This window comes from Bos indicus, chromosome 2 (assembly GCF_029378745.1).
Source record: "Bos indicus isolate NIAB-ARS_2022 breed Sahiwal x Tharparkar chromosome 2, NIAB-ARS_B.indTharparkar_mat_pri_1.0, whole genome shotgun sequence".
NCBI classification, from domain to species: Eukaryota; Metazoa; Chordata; class Mammalia; order Artiodactyla; family Bovidae; genus Bos; species Bos indicus.
The window spans coordinates 125,182,652-125,206,440 of NC_091761.1; the positions used below are offsets into that span (position 1 = coordinate 125,182,652).

General features: G+C 40.8%; 1 protein-coding gene across 2 annotated transcripts; it reads left to right on the forward strand.

The window, feature by feature from the left end:
• Positions 1 to 1,010: 1,010 nt before the first annotated feature.
• On the forward strand, positions 1,011 to 23,785 carry RPA2 (replication protein A2). 2 transcript variants are annotated; one of them, XM_070775469.1, is made up of 9 exons: positions 1,011 to 1,394; positions 1,629 to 1,735; positions 6,358 to 6,459; positions 6,580 to 6,693; positions 14,051 to 14,125; positions 14,610 to 14,726; positions 20,380 to 20,487; positions 20,654 to 20,748; positions 21,627 to 22,872. In XM_070775469.1, exons 1-9 carry the CDS (start codon positions 1,106 to 1,108, stop codon positions 21,844 to 21,846), a joined length of 1,227 nt encoding a protein of 408 aa, XP_070631570.1. In that variant the 5' UTR covers positions 1,011 to 1,105; the 3' UTR covers positions 21,847 to 22,872. The 2 variants fall into 2 exon arrangements, with proteins under 2 accessions (XP_070631570.1, XP_019835755.2); XM_019980196.2 differs by lacking the exon at positions 21,627 to 22,872 and adding an exon at positions 22,881 to 23,785 and having other exon boundaries at positions 1,038 to 1,394.
• The last annotated feature ends 4 nt before the right edge of the window (positions 23,786 to 23,789 follow it).

Here is a 23,789-nt window from a genome sequence, read left to right on the forward strand (position 1 = left end):
AGTTTTATCAAAAGGAAATACAATGGCCCAGAAGCCCAGGGACTATGACTATCTTATTTACCACTGAATACCAGCGGCCAGCACAGAGCTTGGAAGGTCAATGCTGCTGCTGCTGCTGCTACGTCGCTTCAGTCGTGTCCGACTCTGTGTGACCCCATAGACGGCGGCCCACCAGGCTCCTCTGTCCCTGGGATTCTCCAGGCAAGAATGCTGGAGTGGGTTGCCATTTCCTTCTTCGTGGAAAGTCAATAAATATTTTTAAATAACTGGGGGCGGGGGGCAGGGGAGGAGGGAGGAGGAGTCCCAACAACGTAGTAGTACTTAAGGCAGAGGACTGCCACTCTCTTTGGTAGGGACAAAACCACGTTATACGGAGCACTTGAAGCAACCGAGGACACTGAGCTGAATTAGATCAGGGTCAGGAAAGACTGGTTGGGGGGATGTCATTCTCATATTTTTTGCCATTCTGGGAAAGTGTAACTTTCTCACAGCCTCACTGGGGAAAGTAAGGACGAGGAGATAGCAATAAGAAATGAACTTGGCTCTTTATGGAAAGGTCTTCCCTGGCAGCTCTGGTAAAGGATCCGCCTGCAATGCAGGAGACCCCGGTTCGACTCCTGGGTTGGGAAGATCCCCTGGAGAAGGGAAAGAATACCGACTCCAGTAATCTGGCCTTGAGAATGCTATGGACAGAGGAGCCTGGCAGGCTACGGTCCATGGGGCCGTAGAGTCGGACACGACTGAGCTACTAACAGTTTATGGAAAAGGATACGCAGCCCTACTAGGTACCGTGAAACTAGTACTGTGACTTTCCCGGATGCGCAAATAAAGCGCGATCACCAGACGGAGACGCAGAAGCAAGAATTGTACCGTAACGTTTTAGATTGGGGATTCTTTTGATTGGTGAGAGTTTGGCGGGAGAGGAGGAGGCCGTACAAAGGAAGTGATGTAAGATGTCACTCACTTGACGCGGGTGGGATTACACGGTCTGAGATCGTGAAGTATCAAGACGTATCATCTTGATTGGTAATTTCCTTGAGACATCGTCCTATCTCAGTGGTTCTCAGCCTTACTTTCGCTTGCGCAGTTTATTTTGCCCTTTTCAATGATGGCCGCCGGGGCTTCTGGCCCTCACGGGATCAGAGTGCGAGTTTTCAGGAGCTTGGCCCGAGAAGACAGGAAAAGGCGTAGATTCGTGAGCATTGATTGGCTGAAGCTCGAAGCATTCTTGTTGCTGATTGGCTCTGTCCATCGCGGGAAGGAGTTTGTGGCGCCAGCGAAAAGTAGATACTGCGCAGCGGGAGCGGCAGGGGTCTTGAAGCGGTTCGGCGAACCCTCCAGCGAGAACCTTCTGGAACTCTCTCCTGAGGGAATCGTGTCGAAGATGTGGAATAGTATGATGAGTGGGGCGCGTGATGAGAATCGCAGGAAAGATTTAGCAAGGAGCGGGGTGGGCGAGGCCTGTGGCGGCGAGGGTCTGGGAGGAGCAGGGGACTGGCTGATGGGGCGGGGGACGGTTAGGAAGACGCTGCGAGTGGTTAGAGCGAAGTCTAGGGTGGGGGTCCGGTGGGTTGTTCAGAGGCTTGGAGGGCAGCACAGATGTTTATACTGTTGTTGTTTAAAACCAGGTGGATTTGAAAGCTATAGCACCTCCTCTTTCGGGGGAGCCGGCGGCTACACACAGTCCCCTGGGGGCTTTGGATCTCCGACAGCTTCCCAGGCCGAAAAGAAATCCGTAGGTCGAAAGCGTACTTCGGTTTATGTTATCCTTTCCTGAAGTTCTTAACTCATCTGTGAGAGAAAATTTATGAGAGAAGAGTGTTAAACCTGAGCTGTAATTGTCAGTTATTATCGAATTTTATAATTGAATGCTGTTAGTATTGAAAAGTGATGTTTTCCCTAATTTTGCATCCACTGTTAACTTGGCTTTATTTTGAAATTTACCAGTAGAACTCATGAGTCAGTCTTGTGGGAAAAAACTTGTTTGTTTAGCCTAGTTTGCATTCTTCATGTACTGAAAGTCAGTTTTCAATGAAATTTAATGAGGTGCCCTGAAAAGTGAAAGTTGATCAGTCGTGTCCGACTTCTTGCGACTCCATGGAGTATACAGTCCTTGGAATTCTCTAGGTCAGAATACTAGAGTGGGTAACCTTTCCCTTCTCCAGGGGACCTTCCCAACCCAGGAATCGAACCCAAGTCTCCACATTGCAGGCAGATTCTTTACCAGCTGAGCCTCTAGGGAAGCCGCAATGAGGTGCTTCCCTGATAGCTCAGTTGGTAAAGAATCTGCCTGCAATGCAGGAGACCCGGTTTGATTCCTGGGTCCGGAAGATCCGCTAGAGAAGGGATAGGCTACCTACTCCAGTGTTCTTGGGTTTCCCTGGTGGGTCAGCTGGTAAAGAATCCGCCTGCCATGTGGGAGACCTGGGTTCGATCTCTGGGTTGGGAAGATCCCCTGGAGAAGGGAAAGGCTACCCACTCCAGTATTCTGGCCTGGAGAATTCTATGGACTGTATAGTTCATGGACTATAGTCCATGGGGTTTCAAAGAGTTGGACGAATGAGGTGCTCTAATGCAGTGGAAAGAGCTTGGTCTTTGAAGTCTAGTGGATATATTACGTGTTGAACTGTTGCTCTGCCACTCCTTGTAGAGTATCATAGGACAAATTTCTTAAAATTGGGAGTCCGTTTTGCACCTGCTAAATGGGATTAATAATACATACTTTACGAAGTTGGTGTGAGACTTAATACTATAATAATGTAATTACGCCTATCCCAGAATTGCTTTCAATAAATGGTCCCACAGAGTATTACTGAAAACAACTTGAGTTTTGGAGTCAGAATACACAGTGTCCAGAATCAACTTTGCCTTTTAACTGTTGGTGTGAGTTTAGTGAAGCAACTTACATCCTTAGTTTTGGTGACCCTTGATTTTTCTCATTAGATAATAGTACTAGTACTATTCATGTCACAGAGTGGTTCTGAGACTTGATAAATAAAATAATGTATAGGAAAGTGATCTGTAAAAACCTACCCAAATGCTTATTATTCACTCTTTCAGAAATAAGTTTGCATTTAATAGCTGCTGTTGATTTCATCTTTTTAAAAATACAGAATTTGGTGTTAAGATTCAATATTAGTCGGTTCTATATTTTTTGTCCAGGTTTGATAAGGTTTTACCTGAGCTGTTGATTCACAGGTGTATATCAGTAGGAAAGAATTCATTGATAATTCCCATACATTTGGGCATTGCTTTATATTTTTCATATGATTATATAATCCTGTAAGAGACTTATTATTTACTCCATTGTACAACATAGGCTCAAGGTGATTCAGGGACACCTGAACTCGCATAGCTAGTAAGACAGTGCACATATGATGCTGCACAAATCCAAAATCTGGTGAGCAACTTCTGTCTATTATATCTTTCTTTTTCCTACGAAGACCAGAGGGAATTCCAAGTCCTCTAAATTTGTCTTCTTTGAGGCTGTAAAGGAAAAAATAAAAGATAGACCATTAGTTCTCATCTTTTCTTCTTAAGCTTAATATTTTTCTTCATTTCCAGCTGTTAGAATTTTTATCTCAGAATCTCCACCTGACTGGGGCTGTATATTAAGACCACTTCTCAGAGAAGTGATGGTTGTAACCTGGAGTCTCAAACCCAGGTCTTTTATGTTTAAATCCAGTGCCTTTTCCATAGTAAATTAAGTTAACATTCTATCTAAAACATTTCCTATTGATTATAAACCTGTTATGTTTGATCAATTCATGTGAAATTTCCAAAATTGATCATGTTTTGCCTTTTAAAATGGTGGGGTATTTTTGTTTTTTGGATTTTTTTACAGATTCATAGTCAACTAAAAAATAAATTTTTTTTTTTTTTCCAAAATTAAACATGCTTGTGCTTGCACTCTCTCTGAGACTCTTTGGAACAAACCAGGAACTATTTGTGATCGTTCCTGGCACATAATAGGTGTTCGTTAAAACACAAGAGGGCTTCCCAGGTGGTTCAGATGGTGAAAAATCTGCCTGCAATGCAGGGGACCAGGGTTGGGAAGATCCCCCGGAGGAAAGAATGACTACCCACTCCAGTATTCTTGCCTGGAGAATTCCATGGACTGAGAAGTCTGGTGGGCTACAGTCTGTGGGGTCGCAGAGTCGGACACGACTGACTGACTGACTGACTAACAAAACACAAGAATCCTCTATGATTTGAGGTGAATTTGAAGGTTTACTGCTGCTGCTGCTAAGTCACTTCAGTCATGTCCAACTCGGTGTGACCCATAGACGGCAGCCCACCAGGCTCCCCCATCCTTGGGATTCTCCAGGCAAGAACACTGGAGTGGGTTGCCATTTCCTTCTCCAATGCATGAAAGTGTAAAGTGAAAGTGAAATCGCTCAGTTGTGTCCGACTCTTAGTGACCCCAGGGACTGCAGCCTTCCAGGCTCCTCCGTCCATGGGATTTTCCAGGCAAGAGTACTGGAGTGGGGTGCCATTGCCTTCTCCAGAAAGTATTACCAACACCTCAGTAATTACCCATATATAACATTTTTACCTGAGGAATAATAATTTTTATTGAATGCATATGACTATATATAGAGATTGATATTAGCAGTTTTAAATACAGTATATGTTTTGTTAACAGCTCCACAGGTTGATATCCTCATTTTACAGAATAGGTGGCAGTGTGTCGAGGGCTGTGGAGCAGAGGTTTGAACACAGGTTTATAGGACTGTCTGGCTCCAAAGCCATGTTCTTGCTGCTCTTACCATAGTGGCTCTTAGTTTTCTTATGCTGAAGATACAGTGAAAATCTCAAGTGTGATAGATGAAAACAGAACCTCAACAGATTTTAAATGTATAAGCACTAATATAGCATATAAGTTCATTTACCAATACCATAAAATTGGAAAACATAGTTGGTTCCTTTACATCCTTATTAAAAGCTATTGCAGATAGAAAGAGTGAGGAATAATAGCTGGCCTAATAATTGCTAATATTTCTTGAGTGTTTATAGTGTGCCAGATAGTCTATGTACTTCACCATATAATTACTTCTCATAATTATTTTTAGTGATTTTATCATTCCTTGTTTTATAGATGAGGAAACAGAGGTAAACAGATGAGTAGAGAAATGTGATCAAGGGCACAGTACTGAGTGGTGGAGCTATAATCTTTACCCTCAAGCTTGGCTGCCACCTTGTGTGACATATGTGCTGGTAGTTGGCTGGGCTTACTTTCTCCTATCCTGGCAGTACTCACCATTCAAAATTATGCTTCAGTAAGGTGAAATGTTGCTAGTATCATGTATCTTCAGAGATAAGCTTTGACTTCTAAATCAGTTTTACATATAGAACAGTTACTGGTTTACACCTTACTGATTTCCAACAGGAAGAACCCTCATCTTTAATGCACCATGCTTTTTCTGTCTTGTACATAGTTCTTCCTAAGAGTCTATGAAAGTGCATATTTGCTCTCAGTCTATAATGAGTGTTCCTTACCCACTGTTTTTTCACCATCAAAATTTTTGTGCTTCAAGGTCCAGCCTAAATGCTCCCTCTTCTTGAAATTTCCAATAAATTTTTCTGAGATTCCACATAGAGTTTCTCATTCTGTAGTGTACAAAGATCAAGATTGTTGCTTACATTTGTACCTCCCCTAAGTTAGGAGTATGTTGAGGGCAAATCCTATTCCATTATACTCATCTTTATGTCCTCTGACCAGTGGTAGGCAAAATAAGAGTTTACACTGTTGTTAGGTTGCTTCCAGATGTGAGTTGGGTGTCTGTCCTCTTCTGCCCATTGCCTCTTGTCCCTTTCCTTTAGGATGTCCAGTGTGACCAAGCCTTTATCCCATTTTCCCCATACTCATGTTTGATTGTCAGAACATCTGTCCTAAAGCTATATGTCTAAATTTTTGTTATTTATCATGAGACTTAGAACAACTCCAGAGTTCTTTCTCTGCTGACCATTTCTCAGACCCCTTCCAATACCCATCTCATCAGTGATGAAAACCCAGCTCCAGCTTGCCTTCATCCTAAAGCTGGAGTTTCTTCTTAAAAGTCTATTCCAGAAGCAGGTCCTTACACTGTCCACAATCTGGCCTACTCATTTTGGTGATCCCTAGTGCAGCACAGACTTACCCATTCATCAGGAACTTTGGAGTCAGACAAACCTGGGTTTGAAGTCTAAAGTATGGCATTTGTTAACTATATAATCTTGGTTTTTACCTGTATGAAGTAGAGATAGGATCATATTGAAGATTCAGTGTTATATGTATAGCGCTTGACACATAGCAGGTGCTAAATGAACAGTGGTTAATTATTTTCTTGATTGAATTTATGCATACTTTTTTTTCAGAGAGCTCGAGCTCAGCACATTGTACCCTGTACCATATCTCAGCTGCTTTCGGCTACTCTGGTTGATGAAGTATTCAGAATTGGAAATGTTGAGATTTCACAGGTATGGAAGAGTGCAAGAGTCACTTAACATGAAGAATGAAATAAAACTAACATCATTTAAAAATATATAAATGTTACTTTGGTTTCCAAGAAAACTAAACTTTTTTCCCTTCTGGTCTAGGTCACTATTGTGGGGATTATCAGAAATGCAGAGAAGGCTGCAACCAACATTGTTTACAAGATAGATGACATGACAGCTGCACCCATGGATGTTCGCCAGTGGGTTGACACAGATGTAAGTAGTTGTTTTGGAATCCGGGTGGGGTTACTTTGGGACTTTGGAGATGTCGAACTTGTTTAGTTTTACTTTTTAAAGGTGGGTCTTATTATAAAAATAAAATATAAGCAAGACGTCAAACACAGAAACCCTAACATGAAAGGCCAGTACATTTTATTTCATAAAAATTTAGAATCTTTGAAGCTTCCCCAAATACTATAAACAAAGTTAAAGGGCAAGTGACAGGACATACTAGAATATAAACTTTGTGAGTACAAAGATTTTTTTATGTTGGCATCGTATCCCCAGCACCTAGAATAATGCCAGTTACATAGTGGGCCCTGAGTAAATATTATTCAAGTGAGTGGGGACATATTTTACAACATATTACAAACATTTTAAATTTTTAATTAAAGTTCTTACAAAGGAAAAAGCACTGCACCTTAGGAAAACAAGGAAAGAAATGCACAAGTAATTCATAATAGGTGAAATACAAATTGCAACAATTAGAAAAGCAGGTTTACTAAACATTAAGATACCATTTTTAACTTATTAAATTGACAAAGGAAAAAAACAAAGAATAGCAACATCTACTTCTGTTGAGAGCAGGAGGCACTTAATTTGGGGAATGGTTTGTCAGTGTTTGTCTGGGAAAGTGGATACCATCCTACCTTGATGTTATGAGTATAACCTTTCTCAAAAGCCGATGATCAAGATCACCCATCACAGAAATGTTGATCTAGCAGTCCACTGCTGGAAATTTACATTAAGAAGATAAAGATGTGTGCAAAGATTCAGTTGTAAGATTGTTGATCATCGCATTATTTATCATAATGGAAAACTAAAAGGAATCTCAATGTTAGCAATAGGATATTATTAATTAAACCATGGTATAAAACACTGCAAATGATGAAGAGATGTATGTATTGTCACAAAGAAGTGTTTACCATAAATGTTGAGAGGAAAAGAGGTTGTTAAAGATAGTATGCGTGATGTGGCCCCATTTTTGCAAAGCACCATGTATATGAGTATATGTATAAACATGGAGAAAATAGACCGAAAGAAAATATATGCTTGTTCCCTTTTATTTTTTAGTTGGGCAGAAGGTGTCTTGGTTTTTGTATTTTCTGCACTGTGCAGCTTTTGGGATCTTAGTTCCCTGACCAGAAATCAAGCTGTGCCTCCTGTAGAAGCATGGAGTCCTAACCACTGGACCTCCAGGAAATTCCCAGCTTCTTCATTTTTTAATGTTTTTAAAGTGCATTCATTTTAGAAAATTTGGGTAATACTTTGTATGCTATTTTCATTTCAAAACCCACAGTCATCTGTGAAGAGTTAACTTGATAGTTATGTGTTCTTTATTTTTTGCACCTCAGAAAAATATAGGAGAATTTATTGAACAGTTATAATTGGAATGCCAATTGGAACAGTTATAATTGGAATTCTGAACTAGACTGCTTGATTCCAGGTAGACAAAGAATGTAACCACACAGTCCCTGCCATCAAGTGGGGAGGTAATTACTAGAGATGCCTAATACTACATACTCATGCAAAATGTATGGTGCTTGCTTTTATAATAAGTGAGCATTTAAAGATTACCTGAAATCCCACATCTCCAAGATGATTACTGTTACAGTACATTTTGATAAATACCCTTTTAGACATTTCTCTCTGCATATTTGTACATTTAATGAGAAGGATGCCTACAGTTTTACATAAAGGATAATATGATATGCAACTGCTTCATAATCTGCCCTTTTCACTCAGAACTCTCCCATTTCTTGTGACCACCTGTTGTATTATAAGGATACATCATCCCTTGCTTCTAGACCCAATCAGGGAACATTTGGCTTATTTCCATCATTTGTTATTACAGAATATGCCCCAGTGAGTGTCTGTGTGTACATCTCTTCATGATTATGAGATAATCTCTTTACGATGAATTAAACTACACTTTCTGGAGGAAATATACATTTTAAAATACTTTCTTTTTTGGTTGTTCTTCCACTCACGATTTTACATTTTTTTTATTTAATTAGTGCATGAGAATGTCCAGTTAGTTCCCCACACCCTAACAGTAGTTTTTATGAGTCTTTAAGTTTTTGGATGATAGTTTAAAAAATAGAATCTTGTCATTGAGAATGTTATTTTTTTATATGTAATTTGGTTCTAGTGAGATTGAATTTTTTTTTAACTATATTTAAACAAGACTGGGAGCTGACAGTGGCTCAGATCACGAACTCCTTACTGCCGTATTGAGACTTAAATTGAAGAAAGTAGGGAAAACCATTAGGCCATTCAGGTATGATCTAAATCAAATCCGTTATGATTATACAGTGGAAGTGACAAATAGATTCAAGGGATTAGATGTGATAGAGTGCCTGAAAATCTCTGGATGGAGGTTCATGACATCGTACAGGAGGCGATGATCAAAACCATCCCCAAGAAGAAGAAATGCAAAAGGTAAAATGGTTATCTGGGGAGGCTATTTGTAAGAATAGCTGAGAAAAGAGATTCAAAAGGCAAAGGAGAAAAGGAAAGATACCCATCTGAATGCAGAGTTCCAAAGAATAGCAAGGAGAGATTAGAAAGCCTTTCTAAGTGAACAATACAAAGAAATAAAGGAAAACAACAGAATGGGAAAGACTAGAGATCTCTTCAAGAAAATTAGAGATACCAAGATGGGCAAATAGAGATGCAAAGATGGGCACAATAAAGGAAGGAAACAGTATGGACCTAACAGAAGCAGAAGATATTAATCAGAGATGGCAAGAATACACAGAAGAACTACACAAAAAAGATCCTAATGACCCAGATAACCACAATAATACGATCACCCACCTAGAGCCAGACATCCTGGAATGCAAAGTCAAGTGGGCCTTAAAAAGCATCCCTACTAACAAAGCTTGTGGAGGTGATGGAATTCCAGCTGAGCTGTTTCAAATCCTAAAAGACGATGCTGTGAAAGTGCTGCACTCATGTGCCAGCAAATTTGGAAAACTCAGCCACAGAACTGGAAAAGGTCAGTTTTCATTCCAGTCCCAAAGAAGGACAATGCCAAATTGAACTCAAACTACTGCACAGTTGCATTCATCTCACACGCTAGCAAAGTAATGCTCAACATTCTTCAAGCTTGGCTTCAAGAGTACGTGAACTGAAAACTCCCAGGTGTTCAAGCTGGTTTTAGAAAAGGCAGAGGAACCAGATACCAAATTGCCAACATCCATTGGATCATAGAAAAAACAAGAGAATTACAGAAAAACATCTACTTATGTTTCATTGACTGTGCTAAAGTCTCTGACTGTGTGGATCACAACAAACTGGAAAATTCTTAGAGAGGTGGGAATACCAGACCACCTTACCTGCCTCCTGCATAACCTGTATGCAGGTCAAGAAGCAACAGTTAGAACCGGACATGGAGCAGAGGACTGGTTCCAAATTGGGAAAGGAGTATGTCAAGGCTGTATACTGTCACCCTGCGTGTTTATATGCCAAGTACATCATGAGAAATGCTGAGTGGGATGAAGCACAAGGTGGAATCAAGATTGCTGGGAGAAATATCAATAACCTTATATATGCAGATGACACCACACCTATGGCAGAAAGCGAAGAAGAAGAACTAAAGAGCCTCTTGATGAAGGTGAAAGAGGAGAGTGAAAAAGCTGGCTTAAAACTCAACATTCAGAAAACTTAAGACCATGGCATCTGGTCTCATCACTTCATGGCAAATAGATGGGGAAACAGTGGACACATGAGAGACTTTTATTTTCTTGGGCTGCAAAATCACTGCAGATGGTGACTGCAGCCTTGAAATTAAAAGACTCTGACAAATGAGTCTATGACAAATGTAGACAGCGAATTAAAAAACAGAGACATTACTTTTGCTGGCAAAGGTCCGTCTAGTCAAGGCTGTTTTTTCCAGTAGTCATGTATGGATGTGCGAGTTGGACCATAAACAAAGCTGAGTGTCAAAGAATTGATGCTTTTGAACTGTGTTGGGGAAGACTCTTGAGAGTCTCTTGGATGGCAAGGAGATCAAACCAGTTGATCCTAAAGGATATCAACCCTGAATAATCATTGGAAAGACTGATGCTAAACCTGATGGGAAGAGCCAACTCAGTAGAAAAGACCCTGATGCTGGGAAAGATTGAGGCAGGAGGAGAAGGAGACGACAGAGGACAAGATGGTTGGATGGCATCACCAACTCAATGGACATTAGTTTGAGCAAACTGTGAGAAATAGTGAAGGATAGGGAGTCCTGGTGTGCTGCAGTCCGTGGGGTCGCCAAGAGTTGGACACGTCTGAACAACAACAAAATGTTAATTTGTGGGAAGAGTTTTTAGTTGTCTAAGTGCTTTGATTCCCTAGGAGTGTTTATTTTTGTTTGTAAGAACCTGGAAAGTAGTAATCTCTTGTCATATTATTTCTCTAGTTTGTCTATTGACTTTAAAAAGCTTTTCCTTGTTTCAGATTATTGTTTTTTAATTGTTGGTGTTTCCTTTTACAATTTCTATGGTTTCTTTTCATATTTCTATATATGATTAAGCCTTTTTATAAATTTTGGTAAAAGGAAAGAAGTATAGATCCAGCTTCACTTTTTCCAAGTGGTTTTAAAATGTTCTTTGTCTTTTAATTTTGTGGCTGCAGTCACCATCCATAGTGATTTTGGCGCCCAAGAAAATAAAATCTGCCACTCTTCCATGTTTTCCCTTTCTTTGCCAGGAAGTGATGGGAGGGTTTGTTTGACTAGTCCTTCATAACCCAGAATCCCTGTGATGCAGATGTCTTTGGATGAGGCTTACTTGTGTCTATCTCTCTCTGGAAGCTTGGGTGATCCAAAATGTCACTTAGCTAGTGTGAGGGAACCTGGCCAACAGAGCAGCAACCATATCAGAAGGGGATTTTATCATTCTCTACTGTCTTTGTGTCCACATTCTACTGGGTGGAGTCTATACTCTTGGATGTTCACATATTGAGGGTTCTGGGAAGTCTCCAGTTATCTCCTGCCTCTTGAAGTCAATCACACAGACAGGCACCTTCACTGCCCCATCCTACCCCTCCACCCCCCAGCAGAGTTCCCTCATATCTTTGCTAACGCCTCCTGCCTGCTCAGCTTCCAACATAACTCAGTCAGCCATACTCTCTGCTGGATTCTCTGCTGACAATCCAGCTTTGTTTGTGCTCTCTTTAGATGGGCTCCAGGGAAGAGCTTCTGTTTCTCAGTGCTTTCTCAAGATATGCACTCATCTTAGAACTTTTCTCCCCACTTCTTGAAAGATTAACCCTATTGTTTCAGGGGATAGGAAACAATGAGGATAACTGGGGATAGGAGACAATGAGGATAACTAACTGGGAAATATCAGCTTAGGTCCTGCACAGATCCAATACTTTCAAAACACTCAGCACTCTCAGGGGAAAAATCTCAGCCCTGTGATTCCCACAATCAACCCTGGCCTCTGTCTCAGTATCAAAGCAGAGGTGGATCTACTGTAAAGCAAATGAAGCTCTGAGATCCACTGACTCCTCTTGCACTCACTCCTCCAGGCTTTTGAAAGGCCCTAGCAATGGGATCATATAGCCATATATTTTTGTAAAATTGGCAATATATATATATGTGTGTGTGTGTATATCAATTTATATGGTACATGGGGAAACAGTGGAAACAGTGTCAGACTCTATTTTTCTGGGCTCCAAAATCACTGCAGATGGTGACTGCAGCCATGAAATTGAAGGACGCTTGCTCCTTGGAAGGAAAGTTATGACCAACCTAGATAGCATATTCAAAAGCAGAGACATTACTTTGCCAACAAAGGTTCATCTAGTCAAGGCTATGGTTCTTCCTGTGATCATGTATGGATGTGAGAGTTGGACTGTGAAGAAGGCTGAGGGCCAAAGAATTGATGCTTTTGAACTGTGGTGTTGGAGAAGACTCTTGAAAAAAAAAAAGGAAAAAAAAAAAATGTTCTTTGTGGGAATACAGAGTTTTATCTGTGGTATAGATTCAGGTATATAAAGTAATAGAATGAAATGCAAATAGTTGATAACCTCCAGGTGATGGGAGTTGGAATGCTTTTTATTTTTAAACATGCAGATTTTCTATTCTAGCTTTTTATTGTTGTTATTCTAGCAACATTCTCTAAGTGGGCCTCCCAGATGGCGCTAGCAGTAAAGAACTCACCTGCTGCTGCTAAGTCGCCTCAGTTGTGTCTAACTCTGTACGACCCCGTACACGGCAGCCCACCAGGCTCTGCTGTCTCTGGGATTTTCCAGGCAAGAACACGAGTGGGTTGCCATTTCCTTCTCCAGTGCATGAAAGTGAAAAGTGAAAGTGAAGTCGCTCAGTCATGTCCAATTCTTCGCGACCCCATGGACTGTAACCTACCAGGCTCCTCCGTCCATGGGATTTTCCAGGCAAGAGTACTGGAGTGGGTTGCCATTGCCTTCTCCAGGAGACATAAGAGACGTAGGTTTGATCCCTGGGTGGGGAAGATCCCCTCAGGAGGGCATGGCAACCCACTCCAGTATTCTTGCCTGGAGGATCCTGTGGACAGACAAGCCTGGTGGGCATAGTCCATAGGGTCACAAGGAATTGGACACAGTTGAAGTAGTTTAGCAGACACACATGCGTTCTATAAGCAGAAAATAATTTTGAGTCAGCTTATACGTTTTTCTTATAAATAATAGGTACATAGTCTAGAAAACCCACAAAGAAATATTAAAATCATTTATAATTATCCCAGTTAACTTTTGTTAATATTTTGACATGTATGTTTCCCCTCATGGGATATAAGCTTTTTTCCATGAGTCACAAATGATATTCACAGACAGTAAATAGAATTCTCCATTTATCCTTTGTAGTAGTGTAAAGTATCCCATTATATGAATGTATACTTTTTGTTGAATATTTAGGTTGCTTTAAATGTTTTAGTAGTATTCAAAACTATGCTGAGATGACTACTCTTAAAGCTAAATCTTTTTTTTAAGCTAAATCTTGATTACATGTTCTCAGTAATTTTCTTAAATTTCTAAAAGTAGAGTTGCTGTATTGAGAAGTATGTCTACCAGAAAGTTGTGTGCCTAAGAGCACTGCATGAAAGTGCCATAATTGCTTGCTGGTTTGTTGTGGTTTTTTTTTTTTTTTTTTTTATGCATGATGTAGAACTTAGAACTGGAACTTACTTTTAGAGAGATTATCTTAATTCCTGATTTTATTTTTTAAAATATTAAATTATAAAAGGCAGGGAAAACTAGTTAGTGCTACATTAGGATCCTTTAGCTCTTACTTTGTAACTTTCTCTACATAAATTAGAAATTTTAAAGAGGCTTTTACCAACATCACTAAAACCTAAGTGTGTGTTTGTATTTTTTCTGTTAGGATGCCAGCAGTGAAAACACTGTGGTCCCTCCAGAAACATATGTGAAAGTGGCTGGTCATCTGAGATCTTTCCAGGTAAAGTCAGAAAAAAACAAGAACAGTTAAAATGTATTTGCATGAAGCAGTTTCTGGAGTCATGCCTACATTTGGGATACTTAAGACTTAACTAAGTCTCTATGTTTAATGGGAATTATATTGAAGTTATTTTGTTATTTTCTTCTTCAAAAGGAAATAATGAGTTTTTTCAGTTTAAAATAGGAAGTAGAGAAAGAACAAGATCTCAGCCTACAGTTGCCAGCTATGGCATTTATTAGATGTGGAAGGGCAAACACTGGATTTAGAGACTAGACTGTTTAACCTTGGGAAAATCATTGAACATCTCTGAGCTAGTTTTGTTTTTTGACTATATTTCAATGACTATATTTGAATTAATTTTGAGTTGAAATTTTTCAATATATAGCACATTTTCCTCATTTAATAAAATACTCTAACCAAGAAAAGAGCCAGTTGACTTGAATGTACTTATCCTTTGTTCACATTTTTCTGTTTATTTTAATAGAACAAGAAAAGCCTGGTAGCCTTTAAGATCATTCCCCTGGAGGATATGAATGAGTTTACCACACACATTCTGGAAGTGGTCAATGCACACATGATGCTGAGCAAGTCGAACAGCCAGGTGACCAGTTTCACTCTCTTCGTTTTTTTCTCTTTCCTGGAGGAACTCCTTCTGTGCTCAGGCTTTGATTTCCTAAACATTTTGCAGATCGAGCCAGAAGACAGGCATCATTCAATCCTCAAAAAGTCTTCTCCGTGAGCTTTGTCATGTTACTTTATTCCAGATGAAACACTCACATTCCTCTCATAATACCTCTCCACTGTCTTGAATGGCTGAGGCCCAGACAGACTTCAAGTGTAGACTCATCATTATAGGCTGAGCTTTACTTCAGGATTTTCAGTCCATATTCAGAGAAAAATCCCAACTAAGACAGCATTTTGCTGCTTCCCTTTCAAGCTATTGGCTAAATGAGAAAATTTATTCACCATTATTTTGTCCTGAGATTATACTTCTTGTTTCATGTGCTTCTTGTTTCTCAACATCTTTTTCTGTATGAATTCTAATGAATTTAGTTTGACAAGTCCATCTAGGACCACACAAAAGGTTTGTTGATCTGAGTATTAGAATGCCCTTAGATGATTCTGGTAGCAAGGTGGAGGACTGGTTACAGTAGGAGGGACTGGAAAACTGATTTGCTTTTGCATCCTGTTCTTTGCCAAGCACTTTGCTAAGCACTGAGGATACAAAGAGAAATTCATTCAATTTATTGAGCATAGCGTATGCAAATCATTATTCAAGGTCCTAGGAATACAGCAGTGAACAAGATGGATAAAGTATCTGCACTCAAACTTACATTCTTGAGAAAGATGAATCATAAACAAGAAAATAAATATTGTTATAGATACTCTAGTGGAGGTGATAGAATTCCAGTTGAGCTGTTTCAAATCCTAAAAGATGATGCTGTGAAAGTGCTGCACTCAATATGCCAGCAAATCTGGAAAACTCAGCAGTGGCCACAGGACTGGAAAAGGGCAGTTTTCATTCCAATCCCAAAGAAAGGCAATGTCAAAGAATACTCAAACTACCGCGCAGTTGCACACATCTCACATGCTAGTAAAGTAATACTCAAAATTGTCCAAGCCAGGCTTCAGCAATATGTGAACCGTGAACTTCCTGATGTTCAAGCTGGTTTTAGAAAAGGCAGAGGAACCAGAGATCAAATTGCCAACATCCTCTGCATCATCAAAAAAAGCAAGAGAGTTCCAGAAAAACATCTATTTCTGCTTTATTGACTATGCCAAAGCCTTTGACTGTGTGCATCACAATAAACTGTGGAAAATTCTGAAAGAGATGGGAATACCAGACCACCTGACTTGCCTCTTGAGAAACCCCTATGCAGGTCAGGAAGCAACAGTTAGAACTGGACATGGAACAACAGACTGGTTCCAGATAGGAAAAGGAGTACGTCAAGGCTGTATATTGTCATCCTGCTTATTTGACTTATATGCAGAGTACATCATGAGAAACGCTGGACTGGAGGAAGCACAAGCTGAAATCAAGATTGCCAGGAGAAATATCAATAACCTCAGATATGCAGATGACACCACCCTTATGGCAGAAAGTGAAGAGGAACTCAAAAGCCTCTTGATGAAAGTGAAAGTGGAGAGTGAAAAAGTTGGCTTAAGCTCAACATTCAGAAAACTAAGATCATGGCATCCGGTCCCATCACTTCATGGCAGATAGATGTGGAAACAGTGGCTGACTTTATTTTTCTGGGCTCCAAAATCACTGCAGATGGCGATTGCAGCCATGACATTAAAAGACGCTTGCTCCTTGGAAAGTTATGGCCAACCTAGACAGCATATTAAAAAGCAGGGACATTACTTTGCCAACAAAGGTCCGTCTAGTCAAGGCTGTGGTTTTTCCAGTAATCATGTATGGATGCGAAAGTTGGACTATGAAGAAAGCTAAATGCCGAAGAATTGATGCTTTTGAACTGTGGTGTTGGAGAAGACTCTTGAGAGTCCCTTGGACTACAAGGAGATCAAACCAGTCAATCATCCTAAAGGAGATCAGCCCTGGGTGTTCATTGGAAGGAGTGATGTTTAAGCTGAAACTCCAATACTTTGGCCACCTGATGTGAAGAGTTGACTCATTGGAAAAGACCCTGATGCTGGGAAAGATTGAGGGCAGGAAGAGAAGGGCACGACAGAGGATGAGATGATTGGATGGCATCACCGACACAATGGATATGGGTTTGGGTGGACTCTGGATGTTGGTGATGGACAGGGAGGCCTGGCGTGCTGCAGTTCATGGGGTCACAAAGAGTCGGACACAACTGAGTGGCTGAACTGAACTGAACTGATATACTCTGCAGTAAAGCAGAGTAGGACAGGACAGTGATGAAGAAAAATGTATGGTATAATTTTAGATGAGAAAAGAACATTTGAAGCTAAGGAAATAAAAAATGAGAAGCCACAGTATTGGAACAAGCTTGGCATATCTGAGAACATTAAAAAGCCACACTGTCTGGAGTGAAGCAAATGACAGGAAGATGGTAGAGGGATGTAGACAAGGAAGCGGGACCCAGAGGAGGTAGGGCTTCATAGGCTGTAGTAAGAATTACTTTCTTCTGATAGTAAACTTTTAGAAGATTTTGACTAGGGAGTGATGGGGTGTGATTTACCATTGCAAAAGCTCATTTGAGCTCTTGTATGGAGAGAGATTGAGGCTCCAGCAATAGCAACAGTAATTTGGGGGAATGGTAGCAGCAACTGGGAGAAGAGGTTGGATTCTAACCTATTTTGAAGGTAGAGCCGCAGAACCTATTGATAGTTTAGAAACAGGATCTAAAGAAAAGGGAGGGTTCAGATATAACTCCTAGGTTTGGGACTTGAGTAACTAGATGAAGCTAGCAGGTTTTGGGGATAAAATCCAGAATTCTGTTTTGGATTTAACAAATGTGACGTGCCAGTTAGACACCCAAATGGAGACCGGAGTGGAAGGTTGACTGTATAAGGCTGGGACTCAAGGGAGGGATCAGGGCTAGAGGAAGCACTTTAGGAGTCATTGTGTGGATGGTATTTAAAACTTCAGATGAGATGGGATAACTAATGAGTTATTAGAAACCTGAGCTCTGGACACTAACCTTTAGGAGTGTGGAGGCACAGGAGCCAGAGAAAGTCAAAGAAGTTGTCAGCTGGACAAGAGGAAAATTGGGGAATGTGATTCCATAGGATATTCTGAAAAGTATTTTAAGGAAGGGATGGAGTTCAACTGGAGAGTGCTGCCCAGAAGTCAAGTAAGATGATGAGAGGGGTCTGTTGAATTTGGAAACGTGGATCTTCAAAAGAGTGGCTTTAGTAACGGTTAGGGGGAACATGGGTTAGAAAGAATGGGATTGGATAGAAAGATTAGGGTGTTTATTTTATGACTGTGCTTCATAACATATGTATGTATGTTATGTATGTATAACATAAAATGTGTATCATATTTTATGTGTGATACATAAAGTATATCAAATGTTCTATGATAAAAATGGTTTAAAGTTAGAATAGGTGGAAGTTGTGAGCATAGACAATTATATTGAGGAGTAAATAAAATAATCCTTTCTCTCAATGAGTTGCCTCAAGCATTGCAGGGGCGGGGGGGTTCAGATCACTTAAGCAGTGGAACCAGCAATGAGTGGCAAGTGCAGTATACATGGAAGCACAGAGAGGAGTTGCCCATCCTGACCCAGACATCAAGAAAGGCCTGCTGGAGGAGATGATGCCTAAACCTAGTCGTAAAATGGGAGGTAGGGGGGATATCTGAAGCAGGTCATATAAGCAGAGGTATCCAGGGAAGAAATAGCGTTCAGGTCAGTATTATCATAACATGAGATTTCTGTTTTCCCAGAAAGCAGTGTGAAGGCATCTAGCTTGAAAACAAGAGGATCATGACTGATTTTTTTGTCTATTTTTTTATGACCTCAAAGCATTGGCATTTAATGGATAAATGTTGAAGGAATGCGTCTCCTGCCTGGATGGGAGTTCCCCTGATGAGCTTCCACAATGCTCTTTTACTTGTAATGAGTACTTAACATATTTGATCTTTTGTCATCTTTATTCAGTTCAATAAACATTGACTGAGCACCTGCTGCCCACTGGGCACTGCAGAGCTGAAGGGAAGTGACAAACCGAGATGGCTGCTGAGAGAGGGAATGGGGCGAGTGCTGTGAGACCAGAAACAGTACAACTAACCTGGCCTGGGAGGGTGTCAGGGACGGCTTCTTGAAGGCAGTGGCAATTAAGTTGGGCTTTGAAGGATAAGAAGAGTGTTTCCCACGCAAATGACAAGAGGAGCATTCCAGACATGGAATAAAGTGTCAGAGGCATGTGTGAATGGCCAGAAGTCTCTGTGTTAAAAGCTAGTGGTCAAGAATTAAAAAAAAAAAATGAAAGACTGATGTCTAATTGTGGTAGGTCTTGAATGTCAGGAGTTTTCATATTATTTTCACAGGCAGGGGGAGCCAGCTGAAAACGTTTAGGTGGAGGAGAGACGTGATCAGAAATTATTACTCGGAGCAGTAAAGAGGGTTGATTGACGTAGGAGAGACTTGCAGCTGAGACACTAGTCAGGAGACTGGGGGTGATGAGGATGGACTGGAACTGTTGAAGATCATATTAATAGGCTGTGGGCAGACTATGGGAGATGAGTGACGAGGCACAGATGGCTGACTTCTGCAGGACTGGGCTTGGGCTTACTAACTGAGATGGAATGCATAGCAGAGTAGGCCAGTTCGGGGAGGAAAGTAGTGAACTTTATTTTGAAGTGCATGGGACATCTAAGTGGTGGTCTTCAGCTGATGGTTGGGGACAAGGATTTGTGGTCTCGAAGGAAGTCTGGGAGGAAATCCTGGGGGAACTATCAGCCTTTTGAAAGAGAGGTAGACAAGGAGACTGAGAGGAGATACTGAGAAGGCAGAGTTCAAGAGTTAAGTGGACAGCTAGAAGAACATGGTGCTAGGAAGCCCAGGGATAGGTCCCTTTCGAGAGGAGTGTGGTCAGCAGTGTCTGCTTCTGAGAGGTCACTTGTTATGAGGGACTGAAAGGGATTACTGGTTGTGTTGGTTGAAAAGCATTGATGATTTGGTGGGAACAGTTTCAGGGGTATATTTGGGGAGAATCCAAATAGGGGAGAAGTGAAAATAGTATAGTCTATTGTTTTTTAGAAGTTTGGTTAAAAAAAAAGAAGTGGGTGATGAGAATTGCGTCTCCTTTTCTCTCCTTGTAATGCTTAATGGCTAGCTGATGCTTGGTAAGTGCTTGCATGATTTAGCACCAAAGATAGATAGCACTGTAGCAGAACTCATTAATTTTCTTTGTGCTCTTTTTCCTCTGGTTTCTCTCACATTGCAAAGAAAAGGGGAAGCCAGGAAGTACCTTTCTTTCTGTTTGATATGATATATATATTTCAGAGAATGACTTTATCTTATGAAATACTCATTAGATAATAGCTATCCTTTCCAGTCTAAGCAATTGTTATTTGGAAAATTCTGCTTAGGACATTACCTGGCGATGCAGTGGTTAGGATTCAGTACTTTCACTGCCATGGCCTGGATTCAGTCTCTGGTTGGAGAACTAAGATCCCATAAGCCATATGTTGTGGTCAGAAAAACAAAAAAAAATTTGCTTAAATTGTTTTTTGTAAACTACTTATTAAGCTATTTAAAAGAGTTAAGAACTATGTTTAAATTGGTAAACTTACTACTGTTGTGAACTTCTTAATTCAGCCTTCAGCAGGGAGAGCACCTATCAGCAATCCAGGAATGGGTGAAGCTGGGAACTTTGGTGGGAATAACTTCATACCAGCAAATGGCCTCACTGTGGCCCAGAACCAGGTAAACATTGGAGTGGCTCCAAATTTTGCAAGACACAGAGCTGTAAATTGTTACTTTCTTAATGGTGCTAAGTATCTGACTCATTTCTTTCTTACAAAGAGATTCTTGCTTGATAGGGGAACTGATTCATAGTAGTTACTGAAATCCTTCTGATTTGAATCTTCAGGTGCTGAATTTGATCAAGGCTTGCCCAAGACCTGAAGGATTGAACTTTCAGGATCTCAAGAACCAACTCCAACACATGTCCGTAGCCTCAATCAAGTGAGTATTTGGTTTCTGTGAGCTAGGGTTCCAGAATTATACCCATTTTACCTCACCAAGGTTTCCTTTAATGAGAAGTGAGTTTAAAAAAAGAACAACTGTTGACTGATAAGAGGGAAGTTGTTCAGTCATGGAAAAATAGAAAAAGGACTCATAAAGATGGTGCTGCCTGTCACTTCCCTCATTCATTGTTTCATTCAACAAATAGTAAGTCCAGTTACGTGTGAAGTATGTAATTTTGAGCGAAAATTGACATGATACCTCTTGCGGAATTTAGTCTGGAGGAATGAGATCCTGACTCCTGGTCCTCAGGTGTACAGTCTCATTGGTGTTACTGTCCCAGATGTGGAGAGTGTGCCACACGCTATCTGGACCTAAAGCCGTTAGACAGTCCTTCTAGCATCATTGTCCTGATAACCTGTTAGATGAGCAGCTTCCTGATTCTAATGAACTCGTATTGTGTTCAAACAAACAGAGTATTGTGTTTGTGATCACTATTACTATAAATCAGTTGAAATTTTAGATCTTGATAGAGAAAAATGCTCATGTCTCATTCCATTTCCTGTCCTATAAGATGAGGATAATAATTCCTGTCTTAAAAGTTACTGTTATGATGAGGTCCAGAATGGTGGTCACAATAGTAGGTGCTTTCTAAGTTGTTACTATTATTAAATATGATATTGACACTGACCCAGTTCAGTGCAGTTCAGTCACTCAATCGTGTCTAACTGCGACCCCATCAATTGCAGCACTCCAGGCCTCCCTGTCCATCACCAACTCCCCAAGTCTACTCAAACTCATGTCCATTGAATCAGTGTTGCCATCCAGCCATCTCATCCTCTGTCGTCCCTTCTCCTCCTGCCCTCAATCTTGCCCAGCCTTAGGGTCTTTTCCAATGAGTCAACTCTTCGCATCAGGTGGCCAGAGTATTGGAGTTTCAGCTTCAGCATCAGTCCTTCCAATGAACACCCAGGGCTGATCTCCTTTAGGATGGACTGGTTAGATCTCCTTGCAGTCCAAGGGACTCTCAAGAGTCTTCTCCAACACCACAGTTCAAAAGCATCAATTCTTCGGTGCTCAGCCTTCTTCACAGTCTAACTCGCACATCCATACATGACCACTGGAAAAACCATAGCCTTGACTAGAAGGACCTTTGTTGGCAAGGTAATGTCTCTGCTTTTGAATGTGCTACCTAGGTTGGTCATAACTTTCCTTCCAAGGAGTAAGCGTCTTTTAATTTTATGGCTGCAGTTACCATCTGCAGTGATTTTGGAGCCCCCAAAAGTAAAGTCTGACACTGTTTCCCCATCTATTTCCCATGAAGTGATGGGACCAGATGCCATGATCTTATTAGTTTTCTGAATGTTGAGTTTTAAGCCAACTTTTTCACTCTCCTCTTTCACTTTCATCAAGAGGCTTTTTAGTTCCTCTTCACTTTCTGCCATAAGGGTGGTGTCATCTGCATATCTGAGGTTATTGATATTTCTCCCTGAAGGCCTTAAAACCATTTCTGGAAGACCTTTTCTTTCCCTCCTGCAACTTTATTTCCCAGAGGGAAATTGGAGGGCCCATGGATGGATGAGGAGCTTTTTTTTTTTAATAGCTATTTCTACTAGGAAACATTATGTGCAAGCTGAACAACAGCTTTAGATCCTAGTTTCAGATGCTCGTTTAGACTGGTGTTTAAGTGAGGTCCTACTTTCTTTGCTTTATACAATCTGGGAGAGGGATCCAAGGCAGCCCTAAAACCATTGTCTCCATGGATTACCTCAATTTTGCAATTTAACTGATGTTTCTCCCTGCAAGAGCCTTCTCTGAGCAAACAGCTGTGAATTGGTGACTCAATGGTAAAGAATCAACCTGCCAATGCAGGAGACATACGTTTGATCCCTGGGTCAGGAACATCCCCTGGAGAAGGGCATGGCAACCCACTCCGGTATTCTTGCCTGGGAAATCCCATGAACAGAGGAGCCTGGTGGGCTACAGTCCATGGGGTCACAAAAGAGTGAGACACGACCTAGTGAGTAAAACAAGAAGATAGAAAGTTGGGAAATGAGGGAAGTTTACATTTTCAGCCGTATCTAAAAGGGAGTTTCCTATCTTCTGCATTTGGGTGTTTTCTTTCTTTCTAGGCTAGCTGTGGATTTTCTAAGCAACGAGGGACACATCTATTCCACCGTGGATGATGATCATTTTAAATCCACAGACGCAGAATAACTGGATCTAATTGGGTACCCAAGATATTTTCCAGTTGGACCTTTTTTTGCAACCTCTTGTCTCCAGCTGTCCATATAATTGGCAAGTTGACTTCTAGGAAGTAGATTTCATCTATAAAAGATCTCAACTGACATCCTTTTGAAACTTATTACTACTCTTCTGTGTTTTTCATGGACTTCCCTGGTAGCTCAGACGGTAAAGTGTCTGCCTACAATGTGGGAGACCCGGGTTAGATCCCTGGGTCAGGACGATCCCCCGGAGAAGGAAACGGCAACCCACTCCAGTATTCATGCCTGGAAAATCCCATGGACCGAGGAGCCTGGTGGGCTACCATCCATGGGGTCGCAAAGAATCAGACACGACTGAGCGACTTCTGTGTTTTTGAAGCTCAAAGGGATATGGGTCACTGAAAAGGATATAAACCAGGGCAGAATTTCTTAAAGAAGTAACAGATTAGTTAGTTACAACATCAAGATAAATGGAATTGAAACAGAGATGCTACCAAGAGAGTTGGGCAGTACTGCTTAAATAATGCTCAAGAGTTTCTATTCTTAAATTGTTTCCTCTTGAGAGAAGATGAGCAGCCCTGGGCCCACTCCCCTCTGCCTTTTCTGTTCCCCACTTTGGTTGTGTGTTGTCACTTTCAGAATTGCACTTTTTTCACCTTGTCATAGTAGCTGCCAAAGTGTGTTTTTATAAACATGGGGTTCTAGAGCGCTGGCTTCCTGGGGCAGAGGAGAGAAAGAAATGTGTGTTGTACAAAATCAGTACGTTCATATGTTTAATAAAATAGTTCTGTTATTGAAGTAACTTGTAAAAATGTT

What these genes read in the sequence shown, in the direction of transcription:
- RPA2 (XM_070775469.1), top strand. Translation starts at nt 1,106, where the DNA reads ATGATGGCCGCCGGGGCTTCTGGCCCTCACGGGATCAGAGTGCGAGTT. An exon ending in CCCAGGCCGAAAAGAAATCC is followed by an intron (nt 1,736 to 6,357) that starts GTAGGTCGAAAG and finishes CTTTTTTTTCAG; the next exon opens with AGAGCTCGAGCTCAGCACAT. An exon ending in GCCAGTGGGTTGACACAGAT is followed by an intron (nt 6,694 to 14,050) that starts GTAAGTAGTTGT and finishes TTTTTCTGTTAG; the next exon opens with GATGCCAGCAGTGAAAACAC.